This window comes from Hyperolius riggenbachi, chromosome 10, assembly GCF_040937935.1.
Source record: "Hyperolius riggenbachi isolate aHypRig1 chromosome 10, aHypRig1.pri, whole genome shotgun sequence".
NCBI lineage: Eukaryota > Metazoa > Chordata > Amphibia > Anura > Hyperoliidae > Hyperolius > Hyperolius riggenbachi.
This window is the reverse complement of record NC_090655.1, coordinates 247,257,343-247,274,667: the sequence shown is the minus strand read 5'-3', so window position 1 is coordinate 247,274,667 and position 17,325 is coordinate 247,257,343. Positions and strand designations below refer to the sequence as shown.

Here is a 17,325-nt window from a genome sequence, read left to right as displayed (position 1 = left end):
ACACACCTACACCCCTACACACACCTACACACACACACACCCCTACACACACACACCCCTACACACACACCCCTACACACACACCCCTACACACACCTCTACACACACACACACAACCCTACACACACACACACCTACACACACCTACACACACACACCTACACACACACACCTACACACACACACACACCTACACACACACACCTACACACACACACACCTCTACACACCTCTACACACCTCTACACACACCTACACACACACCTACACACACACCTACACACACACCTACACACACACACACACACACACACACACACACACACACACACACACACACACACACACCTACACCCCTACACACACCTACACCCCTACACACACCTACACACACCTACACCCCTACACACACCTACACACACACACACCTACACACACACACCTACACCCCTACACACACACCCCTACACACACACACCCCTACACACACACCCCTACACACACACACCCCTACACACACACACACACACACCCCTACACACACACACACACACACACACCCCTACACACACACACACACCCCTACACACACCTACACCCCTACACACACCTACACCCCTACACACACCTACACACACACACACCCCTACACACACACACCCCTACACACACACCCCTACACACACACCCCTACACACACCTCTACACACACACACACAACCCTACACACACACACACCTACACACACACACCTACACACACCTACACACACACACCTACACACACACACACACCTACACACACACACCTACACACACACACCTACACACACACACACCTCTACACACCTCTACACACACCTACACACACACCTACACACACACCTACACACACACCTACACACACACCTACACACACACCTACACACACACACACACACACACACACACACACACACACACACACACACACACACACACACACACACACACACACACACACACACCTACACACACACACACCTACACACACACACACCTACACACACACCTACACACACACACACACCTACACACACACACACACCTACACACACACACACACACACACACACACACACACACTATATACACACACACACACACACACACACACACACCTACACACACACACACACACACACACCTCGTGCTATATGCTGGCAACCATATGGGGGCGCAAATACAGACGTACAGCGTGGACACTCGGAGGGCGGCATGACAGGTAAAGTATAACTGCACGGGGCACTAAGGCGTTAGGAGGGACAGCAGCCAGGGGCACCGTGGTGGCGTCACAAGGCTGATTCCCGGAAGATTTTGTACTGAAATTGATCAGGAATCATCCTGCGGTTTATGGCGGCCAACAGATCTGTCTCTCAGAGAGTGATCTGTCTCTTGGTCGATCGGCCGCCAAAATCTCTAGATGTCAGTGTAAACGAACCCATACAAGTGCTACACCGCATTGCTCTATTAGTACAGAACAGTGAGCAGTGGACTCCCCAGAATTTTATTCTAGCTGGGTAGCATGAAAAAGTAGCCGGGTGGAGTGCAACCGGGGAAATGCAGGGCTGGGGCACCACTGCTTACAGCATGGGAAGAGGATGAGGAGGCAAGCCGATGACAGCCGGGTGCTCTCCAAAATTAGCTGGGTGAAGCACCCAGCTAAAAGGGCCTGTGGAGAACACTGGTGAGTGTTTTAAAACAACTCTTTATTGCCTTTCTCTCTACCTGGTGTTTCTGAACTTACTTTGTGGCCACCAGCAGATATGTGGGCTTACTTTTTTGCCTGTTTTTGAAAGAAATAACCCGCCTTTAGAGTAGTGTTAGGAACCATTTCAGTGTATGTAACACAGCATAAAGCTTTTTCACTTATATGCATTAACCATTTCAAATAAAGCAATTTATTTATACAATTATAGCAATGTTTTTGATTCAGTTCTTGTTCCTCTCGGGCATATTACCTTCTGTTCCTTTTTTGTATAATGAGAACCTGTTTGAAACTATGGGCTTGATTCATCAAGCAGCATGGCTTAATGACCCGTACCGCACGCTATGCACAGCTTACATAGCAGTGGGTGCTGCCATGTAAGGAGTGTGCCTTCCTTAGTTACGCGCATTGCTAAGGATGCATTGCTATGTAAATTAATACAGTAGCGGCCGTGAGAGAAGTATCGCGGTAGCTAAGGATGCAATGCGCGTACCTAAGGAAGGCACACTCCTTACACTATGGCTCATTAAGCTGCACTGCTTTAGCAGAGCTGCTTGATGAATCAAGCCCTATATAAAGGTTTTCTGAGTGCAAGAAGAGGGTTTATTTTTTTTCATATTTGTTAATAATAGCCGACCCACGGCGTACCATATGCCGCATAAGTGGGTAGCGTGCATGAAGGGGGTATTGGGTAGAGCGGCAGGGAGGGGCGTCAAACCCCCCCTCCTCTCACCTGGGTCCCCCATCTGCGCTCCCCCTCTAGCTTAACTTCAGCTGCAGCCGTATCTATCTATCTAAGAAGTAGTGCCCTGCCCCCAGAGCCAGTGCTAGACTTTTTCGCCGCCCCCTTCTCCCACCGCCCAGCTGTGGGTCGTGGGCCGCCGAGCTGGAGGGGGTAGCGTGCAGGAAGGGGGTATTGGGCAGAGCGGCGGGGAGGGGGGTCAGACCCCCCCCCCCCCCCTCCCTCACCTGGGTCCCCATCTGTGCTCCCTCTCTAGCTTAACCTCAGCTGCAGCCGCTGCTATTACTAAGAGGCAGTGGGCGGGGATGACTCACCTCTTCCGCGTTCCAGCGTGCGCTCCCCCTGCAGCTTAAGCTCAGCAGCAGCCGCCGCTATTATTAAGAGGTAGCGGGCGGAGATAACTCACCCCTTCCGCGTTCCCGTGTGCGTTCCACTGTCGTCACTTCCTGCAATGTATTATAAGTGGACAGCATTGCAGGAAGTGACGACAGTGGAACGCACGCTGGAACACGGAAGAGGTGAGTCATGCCCACCCGATGCCTCTTACTAATAGCGGCGGCTGCAGCTAAAGTTAAGCTAGAGGTGGAGCGCAGATGGGGGACCCAGGTGAGGGCAGGGGCGTATCTGGGTAATATAGAGCCCATGAAAAACACTAAAATTGTGCCCCCCCCCCCCCCCCCAGTCAGAACCCCCCTCCCCTCTAAAAACAGACTCCTTTCTCACGTAAATGTGTTATATATGTTATGGTTGCCTATGTTTTTTGGCTTGGGATATTGCTGAAGTTCTGTTTTTGGAAATATCTCCTCTTATTCCCTCTCTGTCCTCTTTTTTTTTTAACACTAAGCCAAGTGCGCCCAACATATATAAACTAAGTAGCCTTGTTCCCCAGATAACAGAATTAATCTGATCTGAGTCACAGGGGCAGGCATAGCAGTGCAACACAGGAGCAGGTATGGTGCCCTGGTTGCTGTGGCGCCCATGGCAGGAGCCATGCCTGCACCCCTCTAGATACGCCTCTGGATGAGGGAGAGGGGGTCTGACTTCCCCCCTCCCCGCCGCTCTGCCCAATACCCCCTTCCTGCACGCTACCCCTCCAGCTCAGCGCCCCCCCCCACCCACGGCTGGGCGGGGGCGCCGAAAAGTCTAGGCCCGGGGGCAGGGGGCAGGGCACTACTTCTTCTTGCTTGAAGGTTGAGTCATATGTGTGTATGTATATATATATGTATGTATGTATGCATGCATGCATACATACATACATACATACATACATACATACATACATACATACATACATACATACATACCGGGGGCAGGGCACTACTTCTTCTTGCTTGAAGGTTGAGTCATATGTGTGTATGTGTATGTATGTATGTATGTATGTATGTATGCATGCATGCATACATACATACATACATACATACATACATACATACATACATACATACATACATACATACATACATACATACATACATACATATTATATATATTGGAATTATAAAGCATCAACATGTTACACAATTGGACAATAAATAACGTTACAGACAATGATACTAGGTGGCAGACAACAAGCTACAGGCAATAAGCAGTGAGACGCACAATGCCAGATCATACACTGCGGTGTTAGTCCCAATAATTTAAGTTCACATTATGTGGGCAGGATGCATGATCAGGTAGGATACACATACCTCTGGGGCCCGACCAGGGCCATTTGGGGGGGGGGGGGGGGCAGGAGCCAGGAGGGGATGCAGCGCAAGAGGGGGAGCATGTCCGCACACAGTGGTGAGGAGGGGGGCCCACTCCCCACCTCTCTCACCTTCGGCTCCCCCGTCAGCGCTTCCTCCTCCTGCATGCAGTGGCGGCAGCATGAACAGGGGAACACAGACTTACTTCCACGTTAAACGCCGGAGCTTTTTCTCTGTGTCAGCACCGAAGGTTCTTCTCTGCATCCCCTCCTGGCTATACTGGGGGCACCCATGCCTGGCTAAACTGAGGGCACCTATACCTAGCTATACTGTGGGCACCCATGCCTGCCTATATCAGGTGTACCCATGCCTAGTTATACTGTAGGCACCCATGCCTGTCTGTACTGTAAGCACCTATACCTTGCTTTACTGAGGGCACCTATAACTGGCTATACTGGGGCACCTATACCTAGCTATACTAGGGGAGGGCACCTATACCTTGCTATACTAGGGGAGGGCAGCTATACCTGGCTATACTGGGGGCGGGCACCTATACCTGGCTATCTATACTGGGGGCACCTATACCTGGGGTAGGGGGGCCCCATCCTACGTTTCGCAGGGAGGCCCAGTGATTTCTAGTTACGCCCCTGCATGTTAAAGATGTTAATTTCTACTACTTTGTTGGTTTAGGGTGAGAAACAGAGCCACATGAAAGTTGACATTAAACAGGAACAAGAAGAGAGGCGTGTGACGGGTGATCTTCAGTCTTTGGAGGAAAGACCAATGATGATGAGAATAAAAGAGGAAGAAGAAGAGACGTGCATATGGCATGATCAGGCTACTCAGCACAATAATATGATGAGTGCCATTAAAGAGGAGGAAGAAGGGATGTATTTGATGGATGATCAGCTGCTGGAGGAGGGTGACATGATGACCATTAAAGTGGAAGAACCTTCTCTTGGTATCAACACAGGTAAGAAAAGAACAATGCAGGACATTTCCTCATCTTCATTTTACTAATTTTAGATTAACGGACTGATGGAGAAGTGTTGGAAGGTTCAGACGGCCATAATAGCATCCAATACATTTGATTTGATTGTGAACTGTAGACTGTGCAAGTAGAGATCATGGTTGCAACTAGTGATCCCCCCTACTGTGACTGTGTGTGGGTTGAAAATACCAATAAAGGATAAGGCGATATTGCACACCATATAAAAGGTCCATCTCTATTCCTCAGTATAACATCATAGTACCAACAAATGAGGAGGAGATACTGTACACCATATGAAAGGCCCATCTCCATTCCTCAGTATAACATCACAGTACCAACAAATGAGGAGGAGATACTGTACACCATATGAAAGGCCCATCCCCATTCCTCAGTATAACATCATAGTACCAACAAATGAGGAGGCGATACTGTACACCATATGAAAGGCCCATCCCCATTCCTCAGTATAACATCATAGTACCAACAAATGAGGAGGAGATACAGTACACCATATGAAAGTCCCATCTCCATTCCTCAGTATAACATCATAGCACCAACACATGAGGAGGAGATACTGTACACCATATGAAAGGTCCATCTCCATTCCTCAGTATAACATCATAGTACCAACAAGTGAGGAGGAGATACTGTACACCATATGAAAGGTCCATCTCCATTTCTCAGTATAACATCACAGCACCAACTAATGAGGAGGAGGTACTGTACACCATATAAAATGTCCTTCTCTATTCCTCAGTATAACATCATAGTACCAACACATGAGGAGATACTGTACACCATATGAAAGGCCCATCTCCATCCCTCAGTATAACATCATAGTACCAACAAATGAGGAGGAGATACTGTACACCATATGAAAGGTCCATCTCCATTTCTCAGTATAACATCATAGTGCCAACAAATGAGGAGGAGATACTGTACACCATATGAAAGGTCCATCTCCATTTCTCAGTATACCATCATAGTACCAACAAATGAGGAGGAGATACTGTACACCATATGAAAGGTCCATCCCCATTTCTCAGTATAACATCATAGTACCAACAAATGAGGAGGATATACTGTGCACCATATGAAAGGTCCATCTCCATTTCTCAGTATAACATCATAGTACCAACAAATGAGGAGGATATACTGTGCACCATATGAAAGGTCCATCTCCATTTCTCAGTATAACATCATAGTACCAACAAATGAGGAGGAGGTACTGTACACCATATAAAATGTCCTTCTCTATTCCTCAGTATAACATCATAGTACCAACACATGAGGAGGAGATACTGTACACCATATGAAAGGCCCATCTCCATCCCTCAGTATAACATCATAGTGCCAACAAATGAGGAGGAGATACTGTACACCATATGAAAGGTCCATCTCCATTTCTCAGTATACCATCATAGTACCAACAAATGAGGAGGAGATACTGTACACCATATGAAAGGTCCATCCCCATTTCTCAGTATAACATCATAGTACTAACCAGGGCTGTGGAGTCGGTACAAAAATCCTCCGACTCCCCAGGTTAGGATTCCATCGATTCCGACTCCTCTAATTTGCATATTACAATCTTGTTGATTGAAAGTATGTTACATGAAATGCATCTCTTAACTGCCAGTGCTTAGGAATTTTAAAAGACAACTGAACTGAGAGGGCTATGGGGGCTGCCATATTTATTCCCTTTTAAATAATATCAGTTACCTGGATTTCCGGCAGATCTTCTGCCTCTAATACTTTTAGTCACAGACTAAAACTAGTCCTTGGTAAGAGTACTTGTAGAAGGTACAGACAGGAACAAAGAACATCTATCAGGCCATAGGCAATGTAACTGTGGGTACATGTAAGAGAAATGTGCAGGTACTCTGCAGTGGAATAAGTGGATTCTTCCTCTATTACACATTCTTCATGCACAATCTGAACATGGATCAGGCCCTAGGCAATGTAACTGTAGGTACATGTAAGAGTGATGTGCAGGTACTCTGCAGGAGAATCAGGCAATTCTTCCTCTATTACACATTCTTCATGTACTATCTGAACCAGGTTTATGGGTGATAGACAACACCTGTGTGTTCAATGTGTGCAACATTCTCAGTGGATTCCCTGCAGCTCTGTGGGGAGTGCATATGTATAGTACTACTGTGTAACAAAGTAAACCTGAGACAAATGAAATTGAAGTTTTATACATACCTGGGGCTTTCTCTAGCCCCCTTCAGGCCTATCAGTCCCTCACTGTCCTCCTCCACCACCTGGATCTTCTGCTATGAGTCCAGGTATTTGAGCCATTTGGGCATAGTGGGCATGCACACACTCTGCCGCTGGGAGTGTACTACACCTTGCGCAGCACTATTGCACAGGTGCAGAATGCTCCTGGCTGTAGGAGCGGAACACGGCCGGACTGCGCTGACTGGCTGAATTACCGGGACTCATATCAGAAGATCCAGGTGACTGAGGAGGACAGCGAGGGACTGATTAGCCTGAAGGGGGCTGGAGGAAGCCCCAGGTATGTATAAAACATTTCTTTTTCTACCTCAAGAGTGGGAAAAAAAAGTCCCTGTGTCTGATAGTCCAAATACAGGGATTCTCCGACTTACTATCACCTGCCGTTATGAACCGCTGATCTGCCACAATGTTGGGGACTCCCTGGTGTCCTGCTCCGCCCCCGTGTGTGTTGTAAGTAGCAACAGCAGCCACGTGTAACACTCACCTGACACGAGGGTACCTGCAGCGATTAGCTGCTTCTCCTCTCTCGCTCCCTCCTTCCCTCTAGTGCTGGCATTTCTTGGTTGCATCATTACGCACCTGACTGGCACTAGGGGGAAGGAGTGAGTGAGAGAGGAGAAGCAGCTGATTGCCATGGGCACCCTCGGGTCAGGTGAGTGATACGTGCGGCTGCTGCTACTACTTACAATACACGGGGAGCGGAGGAGGACACTGGTGGGGACAGGAGGAGAACCCCAAGTGGGACAGGAGGAGGACACTGAGGAAGACAGGAGGAGGACACTGAGGGAGACAGGAGGAGGACACTGAGGGAGACAGGAGGAGGACACTGAGGGAGACAGGAGGAGGGCACTGAGGGAGACAGGAGGAGGGCACTGAGGGAGACAGGAGGAGGGCACTGAGGGAGACAGGAGGAGGGCACTGAGGGAGACAGGAGGAGGGCACTGAGGGAGACAGGAGGAGGGCACTGAGGGAGACAGGAGGAGGGCACTGAGGGAGACAGGAGGAGGGCACTGAGGGAGACAGGAGGAGGGCACTGAGGGGGGAAAGGAGGAGGAGACTGAGGGGGGAAAGGAGGAGGAGACTGAGGGGGGAAAGGAGGAGGAGACTGAGGGGGGAAAGGAGGAGGAGACTGAGGGGGGAAAGGAGGAGGAGACTGAGGGGGGAAAGGAGGAGAACACTGAGGGGGGACAGGTGTGAGGGGGGACAGGAGGAGGACACTGAGGGGGGACAGGTGTGAGGGGGGACAGGTGTGAGGGGGGACAGGTGTGAGGGGGGACAGGAGGAGGACACTGAGGGGGGACAGGTGTGAGGGGGGACAGGAGGAGGACACTGAGGGGGTACAGGTGTGAGGGGGGACAGGAGGAGGACACTGAGGGGGGACAGGTGTGAGGGGGGACAGGAGGAGGACACTGAGGGGGGACAGGTGTGAGCGGGGACAAGAGGAGGACACTGAGGGGGGACAGGTGTGAGGGGGGACAGGAGGAGGACACTGAGGGGGGACAGGTGTGAGCGGGGACAAGAGGAGGACACTGAGGGGGGACAGGTGTGAGCGGGGACAAGAGGAGGACACTGAGGGGGGACAGGTGTGAGGGGGGACAGGAGGAGGACACTGAGGGGGGACAGGTGTGAGCGGGGACAAGAGGAGGACACTGAGGGGGGACAGGTGTGAGGGGGGACAGGAGGAGGACACAGAAGGGGGACAGGAGGAGAACACCGAGGGGGGACAGGTGTGAGGGGGGACAGGAGTAGGACACTGAGGGGGGACAGGTGTGAGGGGGGGACAGGAGGAGGACACTGAGGGGGGGCAGGTGTGAGGGGGAACAGGAGGAGGACCCCGAGGGGGGACAGGAGGAGGACACCGAGGGGGGATGGGAGGAGGATACCAAGAGGGGACAGTAGGAGGACACCGATGGAGACAGGATGAGGACACAATAATTGGGGGGGGGGGGGGGGATATCTACAAGACGCCCCTGGATCATGGGCCCACCAGGTTTAACATATTGTATTTCTTGCTTTTTGCCCTCTAAATCTAGGTGTGTATTATAGTCTGGAGCCTCTTATAGTCTGAAAAATAAGGAATTTCTCGAATTTCCCCCCCCCTCCCCCCCCTTGCCTTAGTTGGGAACACTGTGTAAAAGTTTGTCATGCATTTTCTTATGCTTTTACTAAAATGGACTCCCAGGTTTGTTTTGTATTTGATTTATCATTTAGAATCTGAAAAGTTAATAATTTGACCTCAACAGCTTTGCACTTAAACTAAATATGTACTTAGAGACACTGAAGCTAAAAAAAAAATATTATATAATGAATTGGTTGTGTAGTACGGATAATTACTAGAAGATTAGTAACAAAGAAAATATTCTCCTATTTTTATTTTCAGTTATATAGTGTGTTTTATAACATTGCATCATTCTTTAATATCTGAAGTTTACACACTACTCAGCATTCTAAATGATTTTTCTCAGAGCAGTCTTGTGAACTATTGACCTGTCCTCTGGCAGAGAAAAAGAAAATTCTTCACTGACAATTGAAATGATAAACTTCAGAAGACAGCCCTCTTTGTGTAGAGCTTAAAGTGAACCTAAAGCCTGTTAAAAAAAATGAGATGAAGTCACCTGGGGCTTCCCTCAGCCCCCTGAAGCCGATCAGTGCCCTCGCAGCTCCGGTCCGATGCTTCTGGACCCGCCGGCGAACACTTCCGGTTTGGCCGTCACCGGCCGACAGGCATGGGAACACGAGTGATTGTTCGCGTTCCCAGCCTGTATATCGCCCCCTATGCTGCTATTGCGACCTCCTGGCCGCAATAGCAGCATAGGGGGCGATATACAGGCTGGGAACGCGAACAATCACTCGCGTTCCCATGTCTGTCGGCCGGTGACGGCGAAACCGGAAGTCGTCGCCGGCGGGTCCAGAGGCATCGGAGCGGAGCTGCGAGGGCACCGATCGCCTGCAGGGGGCTGAGGGAAGCCCCAGGTGAGTTAATCTCATTTTTTTTAACAGGCTTTAGGTTCACTTTAAAGAGAACCCGAGGCGGGGTTCTAACAACGAAATCCCCATATAGAGACCAGCCTCTGTTGCTATTCAGATTCCCCCTAAGCCCCCCCCCCCCCTGCGCTCTGCGAGACCCCATAAATCACAGCCGCGCTGTGCGGGCTGTGTTTACCTCCTCCTGTCAGTCTCGCCGCTCCCCCCGCCTCCTGCATCGCTCCGGTCCCCGCCCGCGTCCCTTCCCTCCAATCAGCGGTGAGGGAAGGGACGTGGGCGGGGACGGGAGCGATGCGGGAGGCGGGGAAGCGGCGAGACTGGCATTACGGAGGTAAACACAGCCCGCTCTGTGTCGGCAGCGCTTCTGTAATTTATGGGGTCTCGCAGAGCGCAGGGGGGGGGGCTTAGGGGGAATCTGAATAGCAACAGAGGCTGGGCTCTATAGGCAGACCCAGCCTCTGTATGGGGATTTCGTTGTTAGAACCCCACCTCGGGTTCTCTTCAATGGCTTTTTTTGCAAAGCGATAACAACTGGAGTTTCTTAACTCTTCCTGTACTGGAAACAATTAGACTTATGCCTCTGATCCTATTGTTTTATTTCTTAGCTGTACTACACATACAAATCATTATATCATCATTTTTTTTTCGCTTCAGTGTCTCTTTAAAGCACACTTGACCCGAGGCAAAACTACCTAAAGTAAGCAAAGGGGTATGTTCATGCTGGGTCCAAATACCTGTGTGAGTTGTCTGATCCTCCCCTCGTTCCCCTTGTTAAGTGGCAAGACAATATACTCTGTACATCGTTGCGGAAGATGTCGGCGCTAATAAATAATAATAATGACCAAGTGGAATCTGTTGGTTATTGTTGTTTTACAACTGAAGTCAGATTTAAATAATTTTAGAGCTTGCTTATGTAAACCAGATGCTTTTTATATTAGGTTTGGATAAATGAAAAATTAGATTATTATTATTATTATTGATTTTTATAGCGCCAGCATCTTCTGTGGCGCTTTACAACAGCGTACAGGGTATAACCGTACAAAATAAACAATTCAACAAGGTAGAAAGATGTCATTTCTTTGCTTGTGACATCTACTCATGAAGAGACGAGTGTGCTGTTAAAAACCATTTCCCGTCCTCGGACGTAGATTCTGTTTCGAGGAATGAAAAGCGCTGCTGCATTCTTCTGTACCCGAATGCCCCCAAAGCCAGCGCTCGTACACCCGTTGAAAAGTGAATGATTGCTGCTATAGCAAAAGGCAGCAATCATTAATCAAAAGTTAGAAGAAAACTCATTGAAAAAAGTGGTAGATGGTGTACAGATGAATCACTGTTCATCTGCATCTGTACAGCATTGGGGCCCCTGGATTACTACAGGTGCGCAGGCTGGGGATGATGTTCTGCTAGCTGCCCAGCAAATAATAAGGCATGTGTGGCATCATTTTAACTTGGAAGAACCAATAATAACACCGTAAAATGTTTTATAGCAGTGGCACTTGTCATGTGAAATAAAGGTATGCCGAAAAATGAAAAAAAAAGTATATTTTTCTAAAAACAGAGATTTTCCTGGAAAAAAAACCAAAAAAAACCAGTGTGTGAATCACTTAAAGGGAAGGTCCAAGCAAAAAAAAAAAAAATGAGTTTCACTTACCTGGGGCTTCTACCAGCCCCATGCAGCCATCCTGTGCCCTCATAGTCACTCACTGCTGCTCCAGTCCCCCGCTGGCAGCTTGCCGACCTCGGAGGTCAGGGCCGCATTGCGTACATTTTTACGCATTCCAGCTAGTGCAGGAACAAAAATGTACGCGTTGCACCACTAACGCCTAAAAATGTATGTGTTAATTTTCCTGCACTAGCGGGAAAGTGTAAAAATGTACGCAATTCGGCCCTGACCTCCGAGGTCAGAAAGCTGCCAGCGGGGGACTGGAGCAGCAGTGAGTGACTATGAGGGCACAGGATGGCTGCATGGGGCTGGTAGAAGCCCCAGGTAAGTGAAACTCATTTTTTTTTTTTGCTTGGACCTTCCCTTTAAGCAATGAAAGTGAACGTTGTATCATTAGCCACATGGCTGAAATGTCATCACTGCCAGGGGCCTGAACTGGTTATTGTTCTTTTCCCAACAGATGGAAGCTACGTCCAAGGTGGAGAGATCTTCTCTTCTGAAGGTATTGCCATCACTCCGTATCACACAGGAAACCCCCAAACTCGAAATCGCCATCAGCGAACCCCGTTCTATTGTGCAGAGTGTAGGAAATGGTTCTCCACCAAAGGAAGCCTTGTGCGACACAGGAAAAGGCACGCCGGCAAGCTCCCCTTTTTATGTTCCGTTTGTGGGAAATGTTTCACCATGAAATCGATCCTCCTAGCGCACCAGAGAAGCCACACGGGCGAACATCCCTTTTCCTGTCCAGAGTGTGGGAAATGTTACACTACTAAAGGGCAGCTTATGAGACACCAGAGAAGTCACACTGGTGAGCGGCCTTATCCTTGTGGAGACTGCGGCAAATGTTTCGTTAAGAAAGAACACCTTCTCGTGCATCAAAGAATTCATACGGGCGAGCGGCCTTATACTTGTTCAGAGTGCGGGAAAAGCTTTAGCGTGAAAGGCAGTCTTCTCAGGCACCACAGGAGTCACACTGGTGAACGTCCCTTCCTGTGCACAGAGTGTGGAAAGTGCTTCATTAAGAAAGAACACCTTGTCACGCATTGGAGGAGCCACACAGGCGAGCGGCCTTTTTCTTGTTCAGAGTGTGGGAAATGTTTTACTGTGAAAGGAAGTGTCCAGAGGCACCAGAGAACTCATACTGGTGAGCGTCCTTTTACCTGTACAGAGTGTGGGAAGTGTTTCATGTGCAAAGGGCACCTCCTGACGCACCAAAGAATCCACACCGGCGAACGTCCGTTTGCCTGTTCTGAGTGTGGGAAATGCTTCATGTACAAGGGGCACTATATCAAACACAAGCGAAATCAAGTATGTGAACGCCAATTAATTTCAGAGTCCATTCAGGAAGCTGCCCTCCTACACTCAACACCTCAGACAGAGGAGGGTCCTTTTCCATATTCAGAAAATCCTGGCTCCTTGGAGGAAACGCTGGCGCTCTCATTCAGCGACATTAATGTAGTAGAATTGCCCTGTCAATAGGAAAACAATATGGAGAGGAGGAGTTGAGGCGTTTGTCTTCTCAAAGAAAGTGTTCTTTGTATTTAATCTACAAGTGGAGTCTGGTGGGCGGAGTCACCTGAAGATGTCTTTTATCTCCAGTGGTGAAAGGCTCCTCCCAGCCATTTCTTAGCTCTGTCCTGGACTACTCTGGACGGTTCTGCTCTCAGTGGTGACCCCTGCACAGAATGTTCCCTTCCATTCTCTACAATATGTCCAGAAACCATCGTAATTGACCCACAAAAAGAAGAGAGTTCAGTTTTCTTTTTGTAACTGAAGTTTTTAGATGAAATTAATTTTAACACGGTTTAGCTAGCTGCCCTGTTATTAGAAATTTGGGGTAGGGAAGCCTGACTTGCTCACGTCCATGAGGTCACACAGAATCAGACATGTCTGACTGAAGAGAGACCACTGCAGTTGTGTGCCCCCTCCCCCCCTATCCTTTCCATACTGCTCATATGAGGTGAGATGCATGTGTTTTTAATTGCAGGGAAAAATTTATAACTCCTGTATTATGATTTTATCTAGTGTCATCCAAACTCTGTGATCTTTGACTTTTTGTTTAACCACTCTCCTTGTCCTCTGACTAACCCTGACTTTTTTCTCTGTACTTTGCCTAGCTCTGACCTCTCTCCCTGTGCTCTGACAAATCCTGACCTCTCCCCCATCCTCTGCTTAACCCTAACAGCTCTCCCTGTCCTTTAATCCCAACCACTCCTCCTCATCCTCTGCCTAACTCTGACCTCTCTCCCTGTCCTCTAACCCTAACCACTCTCCTTGTCCCCTAACCCTAACCACTCTCCTTGTCCCCTAACCTAATTCTGACCTCTCACCTTGTCCCCTAACCTAATACTGATCTATCGCCCTGTGCTAAGACAAGTCCTGATCTCTCTCTACCTCACCTCTTACTAACCTTGACCCCTCTCCATTGCATTTGACTAACCCTGACCTTTCACCGTCCTCTAACCCTAACCACTCTCCCTTGTCCTCTGACTAAATCTGACCTCTCTCCCTGTCCTCTGACTAACCTTGACCAATTTACCTGTCCTCTAACTAGCCCTGACCTCCATTCCCTCTGACTAATCCTGAGTGTGTTTATACCCTTAGTCTGGTTTTATGGGTTATGAAAGCAGGTCTGTAGGACTCTCTCCACTCCTCCTCTATATGATTGTTGAGTTGCTACTCCTGCTGAATTTTTCTCTTCTCTCTATGGGGCTGGTCTATAAAACCTACTGCGCTCAAACAGTGCAGATTAATATTAGCGCGTGCATGCTTTAGTGTAGCATGCACTCTTTACTTACATGTGATTCTTCTCACTGCTGTGTGATGTGCTCTTAGCGCTAATTAACGTAGTAGCGGCCGTAATAGTGAAGTATCGCAGTTGCTCTACGACCTCATTGCAGTTAGAAGGACTGTAATAAAAAGTGTTGGAGGCTGGCACTTCCAAAAGTAGAAAACGCTCTTTATTGAAGCATTAAAAACAGTGGTAACACAGCTGTGTTACCACTGTTTTTAATGCTTCAATAAAGAGCGTTTTCTACTTTTGGAAGTGCCAGCCTCCAACACTTTTTATTACATGGATTGGATCTGATGGTGTGAGGATCATTTGAGGCTTGGGCACCCTTATCCCTGTATCCAGTGAGTGCCACTCTTTTTATCAGCGTTTGTTGCAGTTAGAAGGACCACGCGTAAGTTAACAGCGCACACTACGCTGACAGAACCAAGCTTAGCTGCTTGTGCGCGGTAGGTTTAATAAATCAGCCCCTATGCTCTTTCCTTGCTGTCAGAAATGACAAGTTTCAGAATGAGCACTGACTACAGTTGAAGTCGCCCCCCCATCCCCGGAGAGAGACTGAGGACTGAGCACAAACCTGAGCTGGAGGGACTCTGTCCACAAACAGCTCTCCAGTCCCCAAACACAGAATTTAAAAGGGGCCCTGCTAACAAACAGCCCTGCAGCCCCATGGTTAGAATTTCAGAGGGGCCCTTCTCACAAACAGCCCTCCAGCCCCCATACAGAGGATCTCAGAGGAGCCCAGTTCACAAACGGCCCTCTAGCTGCCACACAGAGAACACTGTGGATCCCATCCTAGAATATTTCTTCAACTCCCACATTAAGTATCACAGGGAAGTCCTGCCAACAAGCAGCCCTTCAGGTTGCCCCTGTCTATGCAGACTCCTCCAGTTTCACTAACCGTTGGGTCCTGTCTGCACCCCCCCCCTCCCCCATACACTCATGAAACTAGGGAGATGCTATAAACTCAGCCAGTCTCTTTGGTAATTGGGGGTCTGTCATTTTCCTGGGCAAAATCTCACACTTGGGAGGAGCCTTGTTACTTATTTTAGTGAAGGTATACACCCCTCCCAACATATCCAATGGCAACTAGGAGTCCAACATCACTGAGAGGTTATTGTATAGTAATGGACATTGTGAAGATGATGAAGACTCCATTTACCTCTCCTCTCCTTCGTGTCATTTCCGAGTTTTTCTTTTGTGAATATTATCCTGAACTTTGCCGCAAGTCTTCCTCTTAACAATGGCTAGATGTGGAGATGGGTGACAAAGGCCAGAGAGTCCCCCATGGAGGTGGACATGTTTGGAAGAGTTTATACGGGGAAGCAGATGAGTTCTAAAGACACTATGAAATCGTACATAATAAGACTGATATCGATGTGTGCTGATGAATCAAGAATGTGGGAGTCGTTAGTTCTCCTAGAATGGAATGTGATCAGGATAGACTACTTTAGCCAAGAGGACCTCCCTGATTTTATCTTTTGTAGACTTTACCTGAAGTAGATGAGCTCTATAAAATGTGGTGCACGGTGCAATTATCTGCCAGTATTTTCTAGGAAAATATATGTAAAATACCAGCAGTATTACAGGTGTTTGCAATTATATCAATTTGTGTTTTTTTTCTCACAAACTTGCAAGATATGGAGTGCCGCTTTCTCGAGAGAACGCTGTTCGCAGGAATGTTACGTAACCGTTTTCTCGTATCCACTAATGGTTTCCCAACCTCCGTCTTGCGTGTGTTCGGACGTGAATGAACTAATGTACTTTTACTATGAATAACGTTTAGGAACTATGCGAGGAATCACACCTAATGGGCGCTTTTGAGAGGTGCCACTCCGATCGTCAAAGTCTGACTATTTAAATATAAGCCTTGCCGGACTTGTGGAATAAGAGATGAAGAAGTACATGATTGCTTTGTCAATCATGGATCTAGGATCAGCTAGCCCTTCACGATAGTGTTGTGGTGTTCAGTTATTATGTAAGCAGGATTTAGCTAGTTCTGGGTGATTTGCATGTTTAGTCAAAGTATTTTTGTTTAAATCATTATTACTGTATAACTTCATTTTTTGTGACTTTTTTTTTTTCTAAGCATTATAGGTGTATAAAAAGTAAGGACAACATTCATTTTGTTTCTTCAGAAATCAACTAAACCGAAAACTGAAAAAAAGCAAATTTTCAAAGCAGTTTTGTTGATTAGTGTTAAATGGAACCCGAGGTGAGAGGGATATGGAGACTGCTATATGTATTTCCTTGTAAACTATGCCAGTTGCCTGGCAGTTCTGTTATTATTCTGCCATACGTAGTGTCTGAGTTAAAACCCTGGAAAAAGCATATGGCTAATCCAGTAAAACCCGAGTCAGCTGAGTCATAGTACCTGATCTGCATATACTTGTTCAGGGTCTATGGGTAAAAGTATTAGAGACACAGGATCAGGAGGACTGCCAGGCAACTGGTATTGTTTAAAAGGAAATAAATATGGCA

General features: G+C 48.0%; 1 protein-coding gene across 1 annotated transcript in view; it reads left to right on the top strand.

The window, feature by feature from the left end:
* The window catches only part of LOC137535134 (gastrula zinc finger protein XlCGF57.1-like), a 28,933-nt gene extending 14,000 nt beyond the window's left edge, over positions 1-14,933 (top strand). The window contains exons 5-6 of the mRNA XM_068256950.1: positions 4,864-5,146; positions 12,514-14,933. Of these exons, the coding sequence (XP_068113051.1) occupies positions 4,864-5,146; positions 12,514-13,532 (1,302 nt within the window). The 3' untranslated portion in view covers positions 13,533-14,933. The remainder of the gene's footprint in view (positions 1-4,863; positions 5,147-12,513) is intronic.
* The last annotated feature ends 2,392 nt before the right edge of the window (positions 14,934-17,325 follow it).